At 37.4% G+C, this 16,273-nt stretch overlaps 1 protein-coding gene across 1 annotated transcript in view; it reads left to right on the top strand.

Annotated features, from left to right (window-relative positions):
* Window positions 1–2: 2 nt before the first annotated feature.
* ACAD11 (acyl-CoA dehydrogenase family member 11) overlaps window positions 3–16,273 on the top strand; it is a gene marked incomplete at its 5' end in the record, with an annotated part of 33,941 nt that continues 17,670 nt past the window's right edge. The window contains 13 exons of the mRNA XM_085311748.1: window positions 3–136; window positions 1,842–1,941; window positions 2,204–2,329; window positions 4,455–4,616; window positions 5,057–5,221; window positions 7,407–7,554; window positions 8,128–8,249; window positions 9,308–9,414; window positions 9,560–9,686; window positions 12,442–12,519; window positions 12,917–13,055; window positions 13,169–13,276; window positions 14,455–14,553. Coding sequence (XP_085167874.1) covers window positions 3–136; window positions 1,842–1,941; window positions 2,204–2,329; window positions 4,455–4,616; window positions 5,057–5,221; window positions 7,407–7,554; window positions 8,128–8,249; window positions 9,308–9,414; window positions 9,560–9,686; window positions 12,442–12,519; window positions 12,917–13,055; window positions 13,169–13,276; window positions 14,455–14,553 — 1,615 coding nt within the window. The remainder of the gene's footprint in view (window positions 137–1,841; window positions 1,942–2,203; window positions 2,330–4,454; window positions 4,617–5,056; window positions 5,222–7,406; window positions 7,555–8,127; window positions 8,250–9,307; window positions 9,415–9,559; window positions 9,687–12,441; window positions 12,520–12,916; window positions 13,056–13,168; window positions 13,277–14,454; window positions 14,554–16,273) is intronic.

Genomic DNA, 16,273 nt, shown 5'->3' with positions numbered 1-16,273 from the left:
TGGCGGCGGAGCGCGGCACCACGGACGTGCGGCCGCCGCACCGCTTCGACCAGGGCAGCTTGGAGCGCTACCTCTGCCGCCACCTGCCCGGCTTCCCCCGGCGGCCCGCCGCGGCGCTGGCCGTCCGGCAGTACAGGTGAGGGCCGGGCCGCTCTGCTGCCCCGAGGTCGCCGGCGGGGCGGGCGGCGGCGGCCGTTGGCGCCCCGCCGGGCGGGGGTCAGGGATGGCCGTTTGCAGCGCCGGAGAGGTCAGAGTCCGCCGTGGCGGAGGCGATGGGCCCGGCGCTGGCGGTGCGTCAGTGCAAGCAGGGGTGGCTTGCGCGGACTTTCCTCTCTTCGCAGAAGCCCTGCGCGGTTCATTCTGCCTAAGTACGCGTGTGACTGTTTCGGTGCCTCTCACCTGCTTATCGGTCATGGCTTATCTGCTTGCTTTTTAGTTGCTCAACAAGTAATAACGTTCAGAAGTGCATAAACAGCTTCAGAGATCATTTTAAAAAAACGGATGCACGTGAACAGCACTGCACTGTGCTGAGATTCTCATTAACRCCCAGAGAACAGTGCGTTGCAGCTGTGAGGTACTCACTCGGATCCAAAACCCTGTTTCAGAGCACATGTAGTTACTTTGGGTTTAGCAAATAAGTTATGTGACTTCAGACCAGAAGCTATTAGGAAGATAAGTGATTCTGAAAATACATTTTAATTTCTGTGATCCCACCTGCTTTATCTTCAGCCATCTCTAAGCACCATAGATATTTTTCATTGTCTTCTGATACGCATCTAAAACATCTGTTGAATCCTTAGCTTTACCCAAATCTTCACATGTACTTTGATCCAAGAGACTTTAGGAGGGACCTCAGGAGAGCACGTAATAGTAAACTGCTAATAAATTGTCAGCATTTATGTTTTTACTGATTTATTTATCTTGTGGTTGTACCTGAAGGCTTCAATCAATCCAAAACTTCATTGTGCCTAGTAGAGTATTTATCTGCAGGGTGCACCTGCTAAACTCTTATACAGACCGTCCTCTGGCTGGCTCAGCAAAAACAGAAGTCTCCTAGGGAGCATGAGGGCAAAAGCCTGCTTGACTTTGATTTTCCGAGTTCTCTAATCTTTTACTGGACTAGCTCAGAATGGTTCTTATAAATAATCTAGAATGACAAGGCAGCATAAGGATTAGCTCATTTTCCTCAGCTYTGAGGAAAATGAGAATCAAGGTGTCATGAAGGGTTTATCTAGAATGTTCTTCTCTTTACCTGTATATGTGAAGAAAGGTCTAATTTCTATAATTCTTTGTTACTGCAACATTCATTCTTTAAAACTTCAGAGCTGCTTTAGGCAGTGCCTTATGTATGTAAACAGATGAATAGGCTGACRTTCAGTGTGACTTGGACTACAGTTCATCAGTTATTTCGAGAACATTCTCTATATTTGCATGGTGAAACTGCAGCTCACCAACAGGAAGAATACAATTATGGGTTAGTGTGAATTCTGCTCTATTTAACTTCTTCCAAATTGGGTAGCTTTAAGGTTAATACCATCCATCCACTGCAGATCTTGAAAGCATTCATGATGTCTTTTGGGGAGAGGGGAGAAGGTTTGCTTTCTTTCACAAGAGAACAAATTGTGTAATTGTGACTTTTCCACGGTGAAAGAAGACACCTTTCTTATATGCGGCGATAGAACATCCAACTTTGTAGGCTATTACTAGCATCCTTGTAAGATTATGTTTGAAAGAAAACTCTTGAGAAGAACTGTTTTGTGTGTCTCACCATTTTGTTCAGACCAAGTCACAGTGCTTTGCAAACTTGAATTCATAAGTAATTTAAATATTCTTACTTATAGCTCAGGCCAGTCAAATCCAACCTTTTATCTCCAGAAGGATGGGCAGGCTTACGTACTAAGGAAGAAGCCTCACGGTCCTCTCTTACCAAAAGCTCACAAGGTAACTAAACGTTCTTTGACAAGTTCCAAACACTTTTTATTGTAAGTGTTTAAGCCCTATAAATGATGGTGCAGAGCATGTTTCAGTGATTATGGAGCATTTGTCTAGAAATGCAATGAATTAATGAGATCATTTCAAGTTTTCTGTGCTACGTGCATAACTAAGCATTTAAGAGGTTGTGTTGTTATTCACTGTACTCAGTAAAGTAATGATTTATGTTTGGGAACTTTTAACTGAACCTAAGTTTCTGTATCTCATTCAGGTTGATAGAGAATATCGTGTGCAGAAAGCCTTATTTTCAGCTGGATTTCCAGTCCCCGAGCCCCTGTTGTACTGCAGTGATGTTTCTGTCATTGGAACGGAGTTTTATGTAATGCAGCATGTGGAGGTTGGTCAACGAACATGAAAGATTTTTTTCTTCTCCCTGGTATAAGCTGCTTTTAAATTATTTAAAGCTTTCCTCTGATGGAGGAAAATACTTATCCAGTATTTTCATAAGTTTGGGGAGTTTAATATGTGTATCAGTATATCCTGAGAACACAAATAGAAATAATTCCCTGATATTTTTAGAAAGTGGTATTTTTTAGGGATTCTTACTGATTTCAGCTTTTCCAGGTTTACTTACCTCTCTGTTGAAGTATCCAGCTCAATATTTAACCTTCTTATTCTCATCTGAGCAGTCAAGAGGATGTCTTGAAATGAGTTGAGATAACGTGTGAAAATCATATGCGTAAGTCAGAGGGAGGTCAGGTGAGGCTATAAAGTTATGCTGGATCCTCAGACATCCTGGAACCCTTTTAATATTGAAGGTGCTAATCAACATAAAAACACCTTTTCTTGAAAACCAAATAGAATTTCAGCTCAGATATTACTTTCAGAACGTGCACAGCACAGATCTGCAGTGCATCACTCTGTGGATCCTGTATCTGTTGATTGCAGTTGATGCCATTTCTGCCAGTTTTTCCTAATTCTGAGTTTAAGTTTGCTGAACCATGTCTTTTCCTCTTGTGGGAGGAGGATTTGAGTTCAGGCCTCTGCTCTTCTCAGCCTATTCARTCTGCCTTTTCTTATATGATAAGTTCAAGTGCATGCCAATACATAGTTCAGAGTTTAGGAAGTTTAGTCTTCATGGAGAGCTCAAGTCCTGAGAAATATGACTGTGTGAAAATATCCGCTTATGTTCCCTCTTACGCATTTTGGGACACCTGTAGTCTGAAATTTGAGGTCTGAGGAAAAGCATTCAGAGGCATGCTTTTGTGATTGTTTAAAACAACAGCATGCGAGCAAATGAAAGGAAAGTGGTAAGACTTTGGACTATCAAATAAATGTATTTGATATTTTGACTAAACTGTATTATGAAAACAAGTAATTCTTTCAGTTGTGTCAGAAAATACTGTTTAGCTAGTAGCATTTTGATTTACCTCTGCAATTCTATCCTGATGATAGTCTAATAAATAGATTCAGGAATAGTCAGAGCATTCAAAGACTGAAACCAGTGTTGAGTCTGTGTTTCTTATGCTGACAAAAATGGTTTGTTAGGCATCGAKTCCATGTCACTTATGCTGACATAAGTGGTTTGACAGATTATTAGTGATTTTAAATAATTGCCAGTCTTATTCTGAAAAATGGCTGTGGCAGATGTTCCAGTCCCAGTTCATAAAGATCTAGATTTTTGATATTTTACACTTCTAAAATTCAGTAACAGTTTCAAGTGAATATCTTCCCCTGGCCCCAGAGTAAATATGCAGCTTCTAACTTGGCAAGTGAGCACTGCTTCACCTAAGGATTTTAAGCAGTTGAGGACCTATTCTACTGAAGTTATTTTAAGGTAGATTTTGCCTGTTAGTCATATCTCAGCCTGCAGCCTTTCTGCTAAATATCAGCAATTTGGTTGATTTAAAGCTTAAAAATTTGGAAGGATATTGAGGAAGGAGCATTTTTTTAGCCAGTAAAATTTGGCAGAAAAATACAATGAAAAAAGGGTTGTAATGCAGTAGGATTTTTGTCCTGATACTGGGGCCTGGCAGTAAGGATCAGCAGAACACTGTTTTCAGCTTTTTTTTCCTTCTGTGTCTGAGATACCTGGTTTTGTAGCTCCCACCCTCAAAACCTGCTGGGGAGTAGAGGAACTCACGCCCTTTGTCAGAGCCGGTGACACTGTGTATTCAGAAGCTCAGTGACTACTATGTTAAATTATTGTGTGACAYGAGCTGTTAGAAGAAAAACCAGGAAGTGACAAGCTGCTTTTTTAGCTGTTGATGGGAATAACCTACCAGGCTCATTCCATATTGAACTCCTCCTCAGGACTCAGCTTCCAGTGGACATCCTGCATGCGAATGATTTCRAATTCTGGTGAATCCCTTCACCTGTACAGGGCAAGAAAGAAAGTAATTAAGAGATCTTCAACTGCACAGGGGAGATTAGTTTRCTGCATTGCTTCTGAAATGTATAGCTTTACTTCTCTCCTCCTGATGCATCTATCCCACCAAATATCTGATTTATGATGTTTTCAGGGTCGCATCTTCCGAGACATCTCGCTGCCTGAAGTGGGCCCAGCAGAGCGTTCTGCTTTGYATATTGCAATGATAGAAACCTTGGCCCTGCTGCACTCCTTTGATTTGCAGTCATTAGGTCTCCAAGGATATGGCAGAGGACCAGGATATTGCAGAAGACAGGTACAGATCTTTAAACATTATTGTTTTATCAAGTCATTGAAGATTTATTTGAATTGCAAGCTAAAATATTAATATCTTTTAAAAGTGACCATCATATTTAAACTATTAAACAGCTTCACCTAATTCAATTATGTGTGCACATTGCAAAGTTATTGCTACATTCAAATCACTTTTATAATGCTGTAAGTGGGGAATGATATTTATTCGCTTTTGGTATAACACTAGGTTTGGGCCACATAAATAGGATTGAAATGAGAAATAGAGGCAGTCTTCATTGAATCTTTTAATCTCACAATTCATTACAAGTACAAAGCTGCTGGATTTTAATGAATTTAAAAGTAACATAGTCAAAACTCAGAAGCAWGGGCTTCATAATTTCATACTTTTGAAAAAACTTGTTGATCAGTTTGAAAAACCTGAAGTAAGTTTTATGTTTTTAGGTGTCAACTTGGAAAAGACAGTATGATGCAGCTGCTCATACAGATATTCCTGCCATGAACCAGCTGGCTGAGTGGTTAGCAAACAACTTGCCACCTGATGATAGTGAAGAAACACTGATTCATGGGGATTTTAGAATAGATAACATCATCTTCCATCCAACAGAGGTATTTGAGACTTACTCATACATGTTTAGTACTACATTTTGGTCCTCCATTTGTTTGTAGCCCTAGCAGGGCTACAGTGGGACATTTACATAGTGTTTGTATGTGATTTGCTCTATGTCAGTGTAAGGACTGCTTAGATTAAGTGCACCATGGGTATTAATGCAGTCATTGTCTTAGCTTGATTCATCAAAGCTGCTTGACTCTCTTCTTTGYAAATCATAGCGCAAATAATAATTCTGTCCTTTGTATACTGTTATTATACATCTTAGAAAGGAACAGTAGAGAACTTAACTCTTCTGCACGTTCTCTGCAAGGAGTTTAGGTACCTAACAGAGTACAGGTTTCCATTGTAGGAGTTGGTTATTCAAATCATTCGTTAGYTCTAGTCCCTATTCAAAGTCCAGAAACAAAACATTTCATGTATATAAATCCTACTGGATGCAGTGAAAATTTAGAACATGCTGAAGGCTCACTTCATTAAACCATGTAAGCATCTGATCCAAACCCCCTTGATCTGCAGTAGGACTTGACCACAATGACTTTTGGAAAAGGATCTAAATGCATGATATGTGATATCGGTGGAGGCAAAGAAAAATTTGCCAAAGCTGTTTAGTTAAGGAAAACATGTAAATCACAGAGACCRTTAATGGTTCCTCTTTCATCTTTAAAGGAAAGGAACAGAGGTTTTTCTAGTTTGTAGAAATACTGTGTTACTTGTATATCAATGTAACATGGAAAGAACCATAATGAAAATGTGATTATTTGCTTTGTTGTGAGCAAAAGATATGCCTGGTATTTTGTAATCAAGAYTCTGCAATATCTGCAGAATATAGATGAATTTTGGACTTTAGAATATGATCTGTGCAATAGTTTGATTTCTTTTTTGATGTAGAGGAAATAATTTTTAAAATGAACTGTGACCGTCTTATCAGGCTTAGCAATCTTAACTCATAAGTTAACTTTTTGTAAAACGGAATATATGCATTCTGAGGGTTTTTTTCACTATTCTTGATGAGAAGGCGAGAGGTGTCAGACAGTCCTGGAATTAATTCTGAGTCTATTCTGTTTCTGATGCTTCTTTGTAATCAGGAGCAAAACATATGCAGTTCTGTTATCAATAAAGAGGCAACTTTAATATATTTTGTTTACTTTTCTTATAGAACTGTTGGGAGATGAAATGCGTAGAGTTTATTTTGGCAAAATCTATGGAATGTGAGATACAGTTGTGATTATAAGGATTAAATCAGTTTGCTCCATTGTGATAGCTGAGGTGCAGCCGGGTATCAGGGCTGTGGCCGAGTGCATACCCAGTGCTGTTTGTCCTCTGTTCCCTGAGTGGTMCAGAAGGTTCCTCAGTAAGCTCAGAGAAATGACACAGCGGACTGACTTGAGACAAGGTGACTGACTGAGCTCCTACCCAGCTTCCAGGCAAAGCAGGAGATCCCAGCAATTCCCCTAAGCAACTTCTGTTGTGCGTAGACCAATTGACAGACAGTATTTGTAGGCTTAAATGTGCTCATTGATTCCTTGAGCAGAGATTCTGGCAGTCTCAGTTGCAGTTGGCAGTTCSTGACAGTTCCTGCTGCAGCTGAAAGAACTGACTAAACTGTAAATAGATCTTTTTAAATAGTCCGTAGAAGCGGTTCCTGTCTCTGTAGAAATGGCCACATAGGACTACCAATGCGCAGTTCAAGATAATCAGTAGCGATGGATCACACGTAGACTAGTGTGGTCATGAAGGACTATAGAACAGCTAGATTATAAGAATTCATCACAGATTGCATTTGTGCAATATTATGAAGGCCTAAAAAGAAAAGAAACCTATCARTACTTTTACAGGTTTTTTAGAATACTGTATTGCAAGCATATTTTGAATAGAGCAGTTCAGAAGTTTCTGACAGGAAAACCACTACTCAAAGATGTATAATATAGAATGAGTTTCTATTGTTAACATGACTGCTTTTCTACCACTATGTGAATCCTGACTGTCTATGGATTCTAACATTGTACTAAAAGGAACTATTTTTGCTGTAGACAGTTACAAGGCATTTGTGTAACTTTATAGTAACCTTGGAGCATATTCCAGCAATAAAGCTGTTGAGTGTTATGTGGATTGTGCGTTTGCGGATGTAGAGAATTCAGCTTATCTCCTGTCATTTATGAGAGATTTTTATTTTTATTTAAGGCTCGTGTTTTGGCAGTGCTGGACTGGGAGCTTTCAACTACTGGTCATCCTTTATCAGATTTAGCATATGCCACTTTATTCTACTTTTGGCCTACATCTATTAAGGACTTAGGTGAAGGCACTGTCTTTCGATTCAAAGGCACCGTAGGTATGAAGTTGTAATTTTTTTTGTCAAAATGAATTCTAATATTGATTTCTATTTGATATGTTATCTTTATAAACAACAATAAAATGTTGAAATGAATGAGCAAATCATTTTGCACTTGAAGAGAACTTCTCCATAGGTTTCTTCATTGTAGGAAATGTGTTGCTACTAACGTTTATTATTAGAACAGGTAAGTAATATGCTGTGGATTAACCACAGTATGTTACTTCTATAAGAAGTTATTTCAAAGCTTTCTTGGAGATACTGGAGGAAATTTTATTTAAATGTAAGCTTATTCAAAAAAAAAAGATGCAATTCATTTCATGGGTGGGGTGGGAAGTAGGAAGTGTTGTGCTTGGCTGGAATTCAGCAAATTCCTTTTCCTTTTGTCTCTTCATATAACATTTAGCTCATAAGAGATGATAAATTGTAGGATTTCTTTTTTCTTTTTTTTTTTTTTTAACTGCATAAATTGAAGGTATCATAAAACTGAAAAAGCTGTTCAACTGTTTGAAAAATATAGTGGAAAAATCCTAGAAAATGTTGAGTGTCTTAAAATATTCTATTGTTTTGTAGAAACTCCTTCCTTTGAAGAACTGATTTCCATTTACTGCCGCTGCCGGGGTATCAGCACTACTTTTTCCAACTTGAATTTTTTCCTTGCTTTAGCATATTTTAAAATGGCAGGAATATCCCAGGTAATACGTTCACCGATATTATCTGAAATGTTGCATATTTTTATTATGACTATTTGTAGATTGATAATATTTTTTCAAAGTATGAGTTGTGTTTTAAAAATAAAAATGTATTTCAGTTTCTTCCTTTAGAAAACAGTATCTTAGATGGTTATGACTGGTACCTTGTCTTAGTATAGCTAAATTCTTAGGAATGCGTATCCTTAGATATTCTTAGAGAAGAATAAAAAGTGGATGTGTGGGTATTTTGTGACTGATGTGCCACTGTGCTGGCAATTTTGTCATTTGGACTTCCTTTTGGACTCCCCAGCTAGTTTAATCCCATATGACACAGAAATAAATGTTAGTAATTTTCTGCAGCTCTCATGAAAGTAGACATGATACATAAGTCAGGCCTTCTTGCTGYCACCTATAGATGAAAAGGAGGCTGTGTCAATTATTATGTCGGCTTATTACGAGCAGAAAATGACATAGTAGCCCAATCTTGATGTATGATTACAGGAGAAAATAAGTTTGATTGATTCATTATCAACAGAAGTAATTGTTTATTTAGATTTTCAGCCACTGTGTGATGTGAATACAGTTTTTTGAGAAGTTGTAGCATGAGACCAGCTTAGGAAACGTAACACAAGCTTCCTAATATTTGGAGTTAGAGTGTGTGTATATATAATCATATATGTACACTGGTGTCAGTTGACTTAAGGACAGGCTGGGCTTGCTTGCAGCATCATGTGGAGACATGCTCTTCTTCTTTTTTTTTTTTTTTTTTTTTTCCTTGCTCTGTTAGTTCTTGTGGGCTTTAGTTTAGTTTAGTTTAGCGGAGGTATGTTGTTTTTCTTTTGTCGGTCAAACCTTTCCATTATATCAGATATGGACCAAAAGCAATACTAACATATCCCAGTAAACTCTGTCTGCAATTCATAAAACTACATTGGCTGCTAATGTTTTTCCTACTATGTGCATTTAAGTTTTGCTTACCTAGCTGAAGAAATCACCTATCTAAAAGAGAGACAATTTTAAGAACATAATTATACCACATATGCCTTTCCTTTTGGTTTTAGGGTATATATGCTAGATATCTCCTTGGAAATGCTTCTGCAGAGAATAGTCATGAATTTTCTAAGATGGTGAAGCCTTTGGCAGAGAGAGGATTAGAGCTCTCAAAAAGGTAAGAGAGATCTAAACTACTGATAGAAGGTCAGGCAAAGCTCTTGCAACTCCTTCACTTATTTAAATGCCTGTATAAGGTAGTTTATATTGTTATCAGGGAAAATTTGATTGTATTTGTTACTCTGTTGGATGTTCTTCTTCAGATCATCTTTCAGCAGCAGAGCACATCACAGAATTTCAGGAGAGTTGTTCCATCAGAGTAGGAAAGGTGAAGAAATTCTGGTGAAGGTAAAGCAGTTCATGACACAGCACATATATCCAGCTGAAAAGGTAAAAGCTTTTAGTAAACTTATTTATAAATGACCATTTTATAAGAAGAGTTTACAAAAATGTAAAACTTATGGAAGTTTTGTAAAATGTATAGAAGCCGTGGCCTCGTTTTTTTTTCTTTCTTTTTTAGAACAGCTTTATTTTTCAATCAGTGATATTTCTGGTGGTACTTGCAAAATGTTAACATACGTCATTATCGTTTGCATGAATCTCCTTGAAGAAAGGAAGTATTGTATGTGTTGTTAATAAATGCTAAGCGTTACTTTTAAAAGTGGAGGAATACTTTGCTCGTAGTTAATACCATGGCGTCCTCACAAAGACCTAGAACTCTTATGCACTATGTGCAGAGGCACATATTTATTTCTGATGCTGTGCATGCACACAGGTGCTGTGTTACTTTTTTAGGGAGCTCACACTGTCTTATATCGCATAAATTCTAAATTCTATTCCAGACTTTTGTCTTCACCTCCTTCTTGAGTTTTTTGCTTTTCGGTTCCAAGGAAGAAGTAAAATCATGACACAAAGAGCCTAACATTTGCATTTCTTTTATTTTAATTGATTTAGAACATCACTGAGGTTAGGATGCTTAGTCTCTCAAATATTTGTTCTGGTTTTTTATATATGCTATGAGAACCTTTATTGAAAGCATTATTTCTATGAATTCTGGTGTATTGTCATAGACATCAGATCTGGCAAAAGTTGGAGTTTATTACATGTCTTCCTTTCCCTTGTTCAGGAAATTGAGTGGCCAAAATGCAGTTTCATGAGACAGCCTTGTACTAAGTGTTACATTATGCCTACCACTCCATTATACTCCATATATAACCACTCCATGGCTATCTTAAGATTTCTTGTTAGAAACTTTGTAATTAATTTAGAGGAAGTGAGTTGTCTTCAACTAATATGTGGACAAGCATGTTGTTCTCCTGACTCTTTCTGTTTCTGTAACTCCAGCCTATTACTTTATTCAGCCTTTATTAAGTATGTGATGGGACAGGATAATTATTTTTTGCTTTTGGTTATGTTTGGAAGTATCCTGAGCTGTTGTTRCTCTGGAAAGGTAATTTAATGCTCTATAAAGTATTCATGCATAACTTTGCATATTGCCTTTTTTTTTGCCACTCTGTACACATCCTATTTTAAAAGTATTAGGGTTTTGTTTTTTTGCCTCAGATGGAAATATACTCTGGGTTGCCTGTTCAGAAAGGAAACTGCTGTTTTTAACCATACAATGTTCAATGCTTTTGTTCCTTGCCTTCTGAAATTTTTTTAAGGTATTATTTGTATGATAATGAACGTGATTCCATAATGTATCAGTGTAGCCTAATTCCTGCATATATCCCGATACCAGTGAAGGATTGAAATCAGATAATGGAAACATCCACAGAAATCCATGATGAGAGAAAGGGAAAATGAGATGAAGCACTACTTAATCAGTGACATGTTAAAAATGGTTCATTTGGAAACTTGGTTCAATTTTCAGCCTAGCGGAAGCACAGATGACATTTGTTGCAGAATCGTGTGGTTTTTTGGTTGGGTCTGTTGTTGTTGTTTTTCTAGCCAGGCAGAGGTGTAGAGAACATGTTAATCTAAACGATTTATGAATATACTTGCCTACCAGAAGGGATCTGTTGGGAGCAGAAATTCTTGGTATGCAAAGAGTCTTGAAAGTCTAACTAGTTCTAGATTGTCTTGGAGAGAAACTTTTTAAATAATCAGGTGTACTTATTTTTTTTATTTTTTTTTTATTTTTATTTTTTTTTTTTAGAAGAACCACAAATAGCCATGAAAGATCTGTAATGAATAGTGTTGTTCTTGTAAGTTATTTCTGACAATGAGGCTTGCAAATCAGGACTTGCAGGTTCTAATTCTAAATTTCTCTTACTGTATGATTTTTCTAAAAATCATTTACTCTTTCTATGTAACTAGCATAATAATTGTTTTATGGCAAGGCTATGTGAAAGATGATCTCGAATCCCTGAATAAAGAGAATCGTGTAATATCATAAAATCAGCACACAAAAAATGTTTACCTGAAACTGGAGTTTACAATTACAGTTCAGTGTTCCTGAAGTGTTTGTAGAAGAACATAGGTAGGGAGAAGGGAGAGTTTCTTAGGAACTATTTTTTTTTTTATTCTAAAACTAGTTCTGGGGACAACTTTGAAGTGCTATGCCTTACTAAAATATACTTGTCAAAGCAGTAGGTTTATTAAAGAGAACACAGGTGTATATAGTACTAATACTCACTCAAGAAGTTATTTTGACAGAAAAAAACCCTGCATTCTTTGTGGTTTTATTCTGTTAAAAATGATTAACTAACTTGAATGTTGTGATTGGAAACCTGTATGTTACATGCCAGTGCATCAGGCTAAGTTTTATCTGTTTGACTTTGGGTTTATTCCTCTCATGCATACTGTTGGTACCAGTTACTTGTATCTTTAGAAAAAATTGTTTCTTCTACTTTTATCATCACTTGTTTTGTTAAATCATTCCAAGCCATTTTTGTTTGTGAAATGTACTGATTGGAGTCATCTCCGTGATGCATTTGACATCTTGCAAAATAAATAGATTATGGTTTGATTTTTTTCAAAATATATTTTAATGTGTAATGCAGCTAACTATATGACAGAAAGATATGTTAAATACTTTGTTAGTTCCTTGAGGTATAAGGCTGGGAAACAAACCGTATCTTTACTTGTGTATGTTAAATATCATTATTTATTTAAACAGCAACCTTTTATTTGTTTCTCTAAGGAAATAATAAAATACTATACTGAACACGGAAATGCTGAGGAAAAATGGAAGAAGCCGCCAGTGCTTGAGAGACTGAAGGTACTGGATAATAAATATTCTTCAGCACTGTAGCGATAAAAGAAACAAAGGCACTGACATGGAGAGTAGGAAAGTGTGCTCTATGCTGTTTGAGAATTCTGACTTCGTGGAGAGAAACACTGAAGAACAGTGAAAGGAAGGAAAGAAGTAATTAAGGGAGGCATGCAAAAGGAGATGAGATACAAAGGAAAGAGGAGAAAAGCAAAAGTGAGTTCTATGGAGGATATACTTTAACTCAAAGACTTATCTATTGAAAATAACAATTTGGAAAAAAACTGAAAGGTCAGATATATTGGACAACATGCTAAGCAGGACGGAAGAAAATGGGTAGCAGGCCAAGCTTCATTGCAGGATGAAGGTTTATTGCTATTGTGTTTTCCTTTGATTCTTTCAACAGGAAATGGCGAAAGCAGAAGGTCTGTGGAACCTTTTTCTCCCAGATGTCAGTGGTCTCAGCCAGCTTGACTATGCACTAATAGCTGAAGAGACAGGGAAATGTTTCTTTGCCCCTGAAGTTTTCAACTGTCATGCACCTGGTTAGCAAACCCTGTGCTTTAACTACAGCACTGAGCATGGTATGAAGTTGGGCATCTTATGCCTTACCAGCTGTGTATCTCTACAAGTAAACATACCTGCTGATTTCTTACAGACACTGGAAATATGGAGGTCCTGCACATGTATGGGACAGAAGAGCAAAAGAAAGAGTGGCTTGAGCCTCTTCTTGAAGGGAAGATTAGTTCATGTTTCTGCATGACAGGTAAATTTTTCTCCAGAAGAGAGTTACAGGCAACTGGCACAATTTTCACAATAATTTATGAAAAAAACAGAAGTTGTTATGTCTTAATCAGTTAATGCAGGTAGTTCTACTGGGTCTGTGCGTGTGAATGTGAAAGCATCTCTGAGGTATGAATACAAAGTTGGGCACCCTTGCTGTACTTCTGGAGCTCCCCATCTGATAGTTGCCACTTCTCAGTGTTACAATAATTAGTATTTGCTTTCCACATAATTTCAATTTATTTTTAGTACTATTAAAATATAGATTATTGTACAAACCAGATCTACAATAGCACTTACCATTTTATAATATGCTTTGGGGATTCTCCAGAAGATGTAGGTACAAGTATGACAATTGTGGTTCAAGTTATGTAGTTTTGCATTATGTCATGTTTGGAGTTTTTGAGGCATAACCCTAAAAGTAACTTGTGAAACACATGATACACTTTGTGTCTTCAGCTCAGCGTTATATACATTTTTACTCTTGGAATCATGTGGCATTCAGCACTTCTGAAAAGCTTGACTTTTGAGGTAGGAAGGTAACTTTTGAACATATAATGTCTAAATTTTGGGCTTCCTGTGTCAGCAGGAGTTGAGAGAACTTGGTCTTACAGCGTTAGACCCTTAGTTTGCCTATTCTGTTTCATTCTGTTCCCCAAGAGTAAAAAGATGCCTTCTGTGAAAACGTAAGAGAAGATGGCCTAACAAAGCAGTTGAACCTTTCCTRTTCAAGATCATTGCTTGCACTGCTGGCAAACAATTGATGTAATCTATTTCATAAACCCGTCAAGTTCCATCATAGGAGGTTTAAATTCCTTTACTTTCACTTGAGAGCAGCCTACAAAAACAGTCTGAGAAGAGATATGACTGTTATCTATAAGTAGTACATTGGAAGTGGTAAAGATTTTAAAATGTCAGGAAAGGAAGAGGGGTATTTGATATAAAGGATAGTTTGGGCCCAAGAACAAGTCAGCTTAAGCTGCCTATGAAAAATAGTCATAAGAAAATAGAATGCCTTTGACCACCAGCAGTGAGGTTCTGAAACAACTTTTCTACAGGGAGCAAAATAGTGTGTTTGCAGTATACGTAGATCCTGGTATCTGTGGTAGTAATACTACCTGTATCCAATTGTTTGTTTTCTTTTTTTTCTTTTTAACACAGAACCTGATGTAGCTTCAAGTGATGCCACCAATATGCAGTGCAGCATTGAGCGAGATGGAAACAGTTACGTGATCAACGGCAAGAAGTGGTGGAGCAGTGGTAAGCACAGAAAATCTAAGTAAGAGTGGCTGAGTCTAAATTTCTTTCTAAGAATTGATAAAACAAAAATATTTGCATTGCAGTTCTGAGATGAAAAAATTGTCTTCTCTTAAGCAAAGACAATAAAATGTAAAACAACAGAAAGCAGAATCAAGTCTTTGTATTATTAAACAAAGTACAAAACTCAAATCTTATTTGGATTTTTGGGCCATTTTTATAACCTCTGAATTTAGTTCATGGAACAAATGCCACAATTTTTCTTTAAGTTATACCTTTTTCCATGAGGTAACTTACACATTTACAGCAATAGCCTTTAAACTTTGTTTTTATGAAGCTGTCTTTGTCAGCTTGCGTGAGAGATTTGGGTATACTGTCTATAGTTAAAATAAAATTTGGCTGTTTTTTAAACAATTCTGTGATGCTGATTGACTGGCTCTTACTGGCAATTTTCCTGTGTTATTCCTCCCAGAAAAATCAATGGTTTGCATTATAGATGATGAATGTCCTTGGAACTGCAGTGCTAAACATATATAACAGCAACTGGAAAATCATCATTCCCTGTAAGTTTGGAAGCTGAGTAAACTGAGTTGCTGACAGGAGATAAACTTGGATATTTTATTTATGTACCTTTGTATGGGGAAGCTACATACTCAGATTCGCTTGTGCAATACTTAGACTCACCAGGAGATAGGGCTCTTTGTCTCCTTTCTAGTATTTCAGAGCTGGAGGCAAGAAGAGGCAAGAGGTCTTGCTTCTCCATCTGAGAGTGTCATTTGCTCTGSKATGGTCTCCCAGATGTGCATGGCARTCTCCAAGCGGGCAACAGGAAGGGTTTTAGGAGGTCACATACAAAAGATATTACTCATAAAATTACATGAATTATAAAAAGAGGAGAGAACAARCATAACAGAATATGATTTGGATTGTCCTATTTCTAATAATTAGGATAGTCAGATTTTTATAAAGACAGATGCACAAAATGCACATACTTGTGGCTGTATTCTAGTCACAGCCTTCTTTTCTGCCTTTTTGTTTATTTGTGTGTTTTTTGTCTGAAGTCTCCTATTGTGCTCTGCATGTGTAYTCTGCACTTGCAGAGTATATACAGTATGGCTTAAACATGTCAGATTTACAGCGTATGAGTAGACTATCTGTGTAGCACACCTGTCAAGCACTTCTGACTTTACAGGTCATGCTCTTGTATTTCTGCAAAATACTGGATAGAAATTCTGTAAGCTTCTGCCATCCAACGAGAGAGAAGAGGCTTGTGTCTTGTTTATGCGACTGTTTTTYGCTTTCTGTCATTTTAGAACTTTTTCTTCTAGTCCATAATTATGTAACCAGGAGCAGTGTCCAAGAATGAGAGATTCTTGCTGGCTTTCATAAGCAGTAGATGATGTGGGGCAGTGTGGTGTAACACCTCTTTTCACTTTGAAAGCTAATGTATAAATACAGTTGAAATGTTTCTAGAAACTCATGGAAAACTGCTGTTTTCCTGGAATTCTGGCCAGGGTTAGCTTTGATACTACTCTATGAAGGACTGTGCATCCCACCAACCGTGAGCTCTACCAGGAAGCAGAACCTTTCTCATTCATGAAGTGAGGCCTCTAGCCTTTGCGATAGATAATTACACACTTGTGATGAGAGATGTCAATATTTACTAAAACAAAGCAAAGATAAAGATAGCCAAAAAATTGGAAGCCAATGCTCGTTTCATATT

Source organism: Rhea americana, unplaced genomic scaffold (genome assembly GCF_003343005.1).
Source record: "Rhea americana isolate MKP2758 unplaced genomic scaffold, rheAme1 scaffold_35, whole genome shotgun sequence".
NCBI lineage: Eukaryota > Metazoa > Chordata > Aves > Rheiformes > Rheidae > Rhea > Rhea americana.
This window is presented reverse-complemented; position numbering and strand designations above follow the sequence as displayed.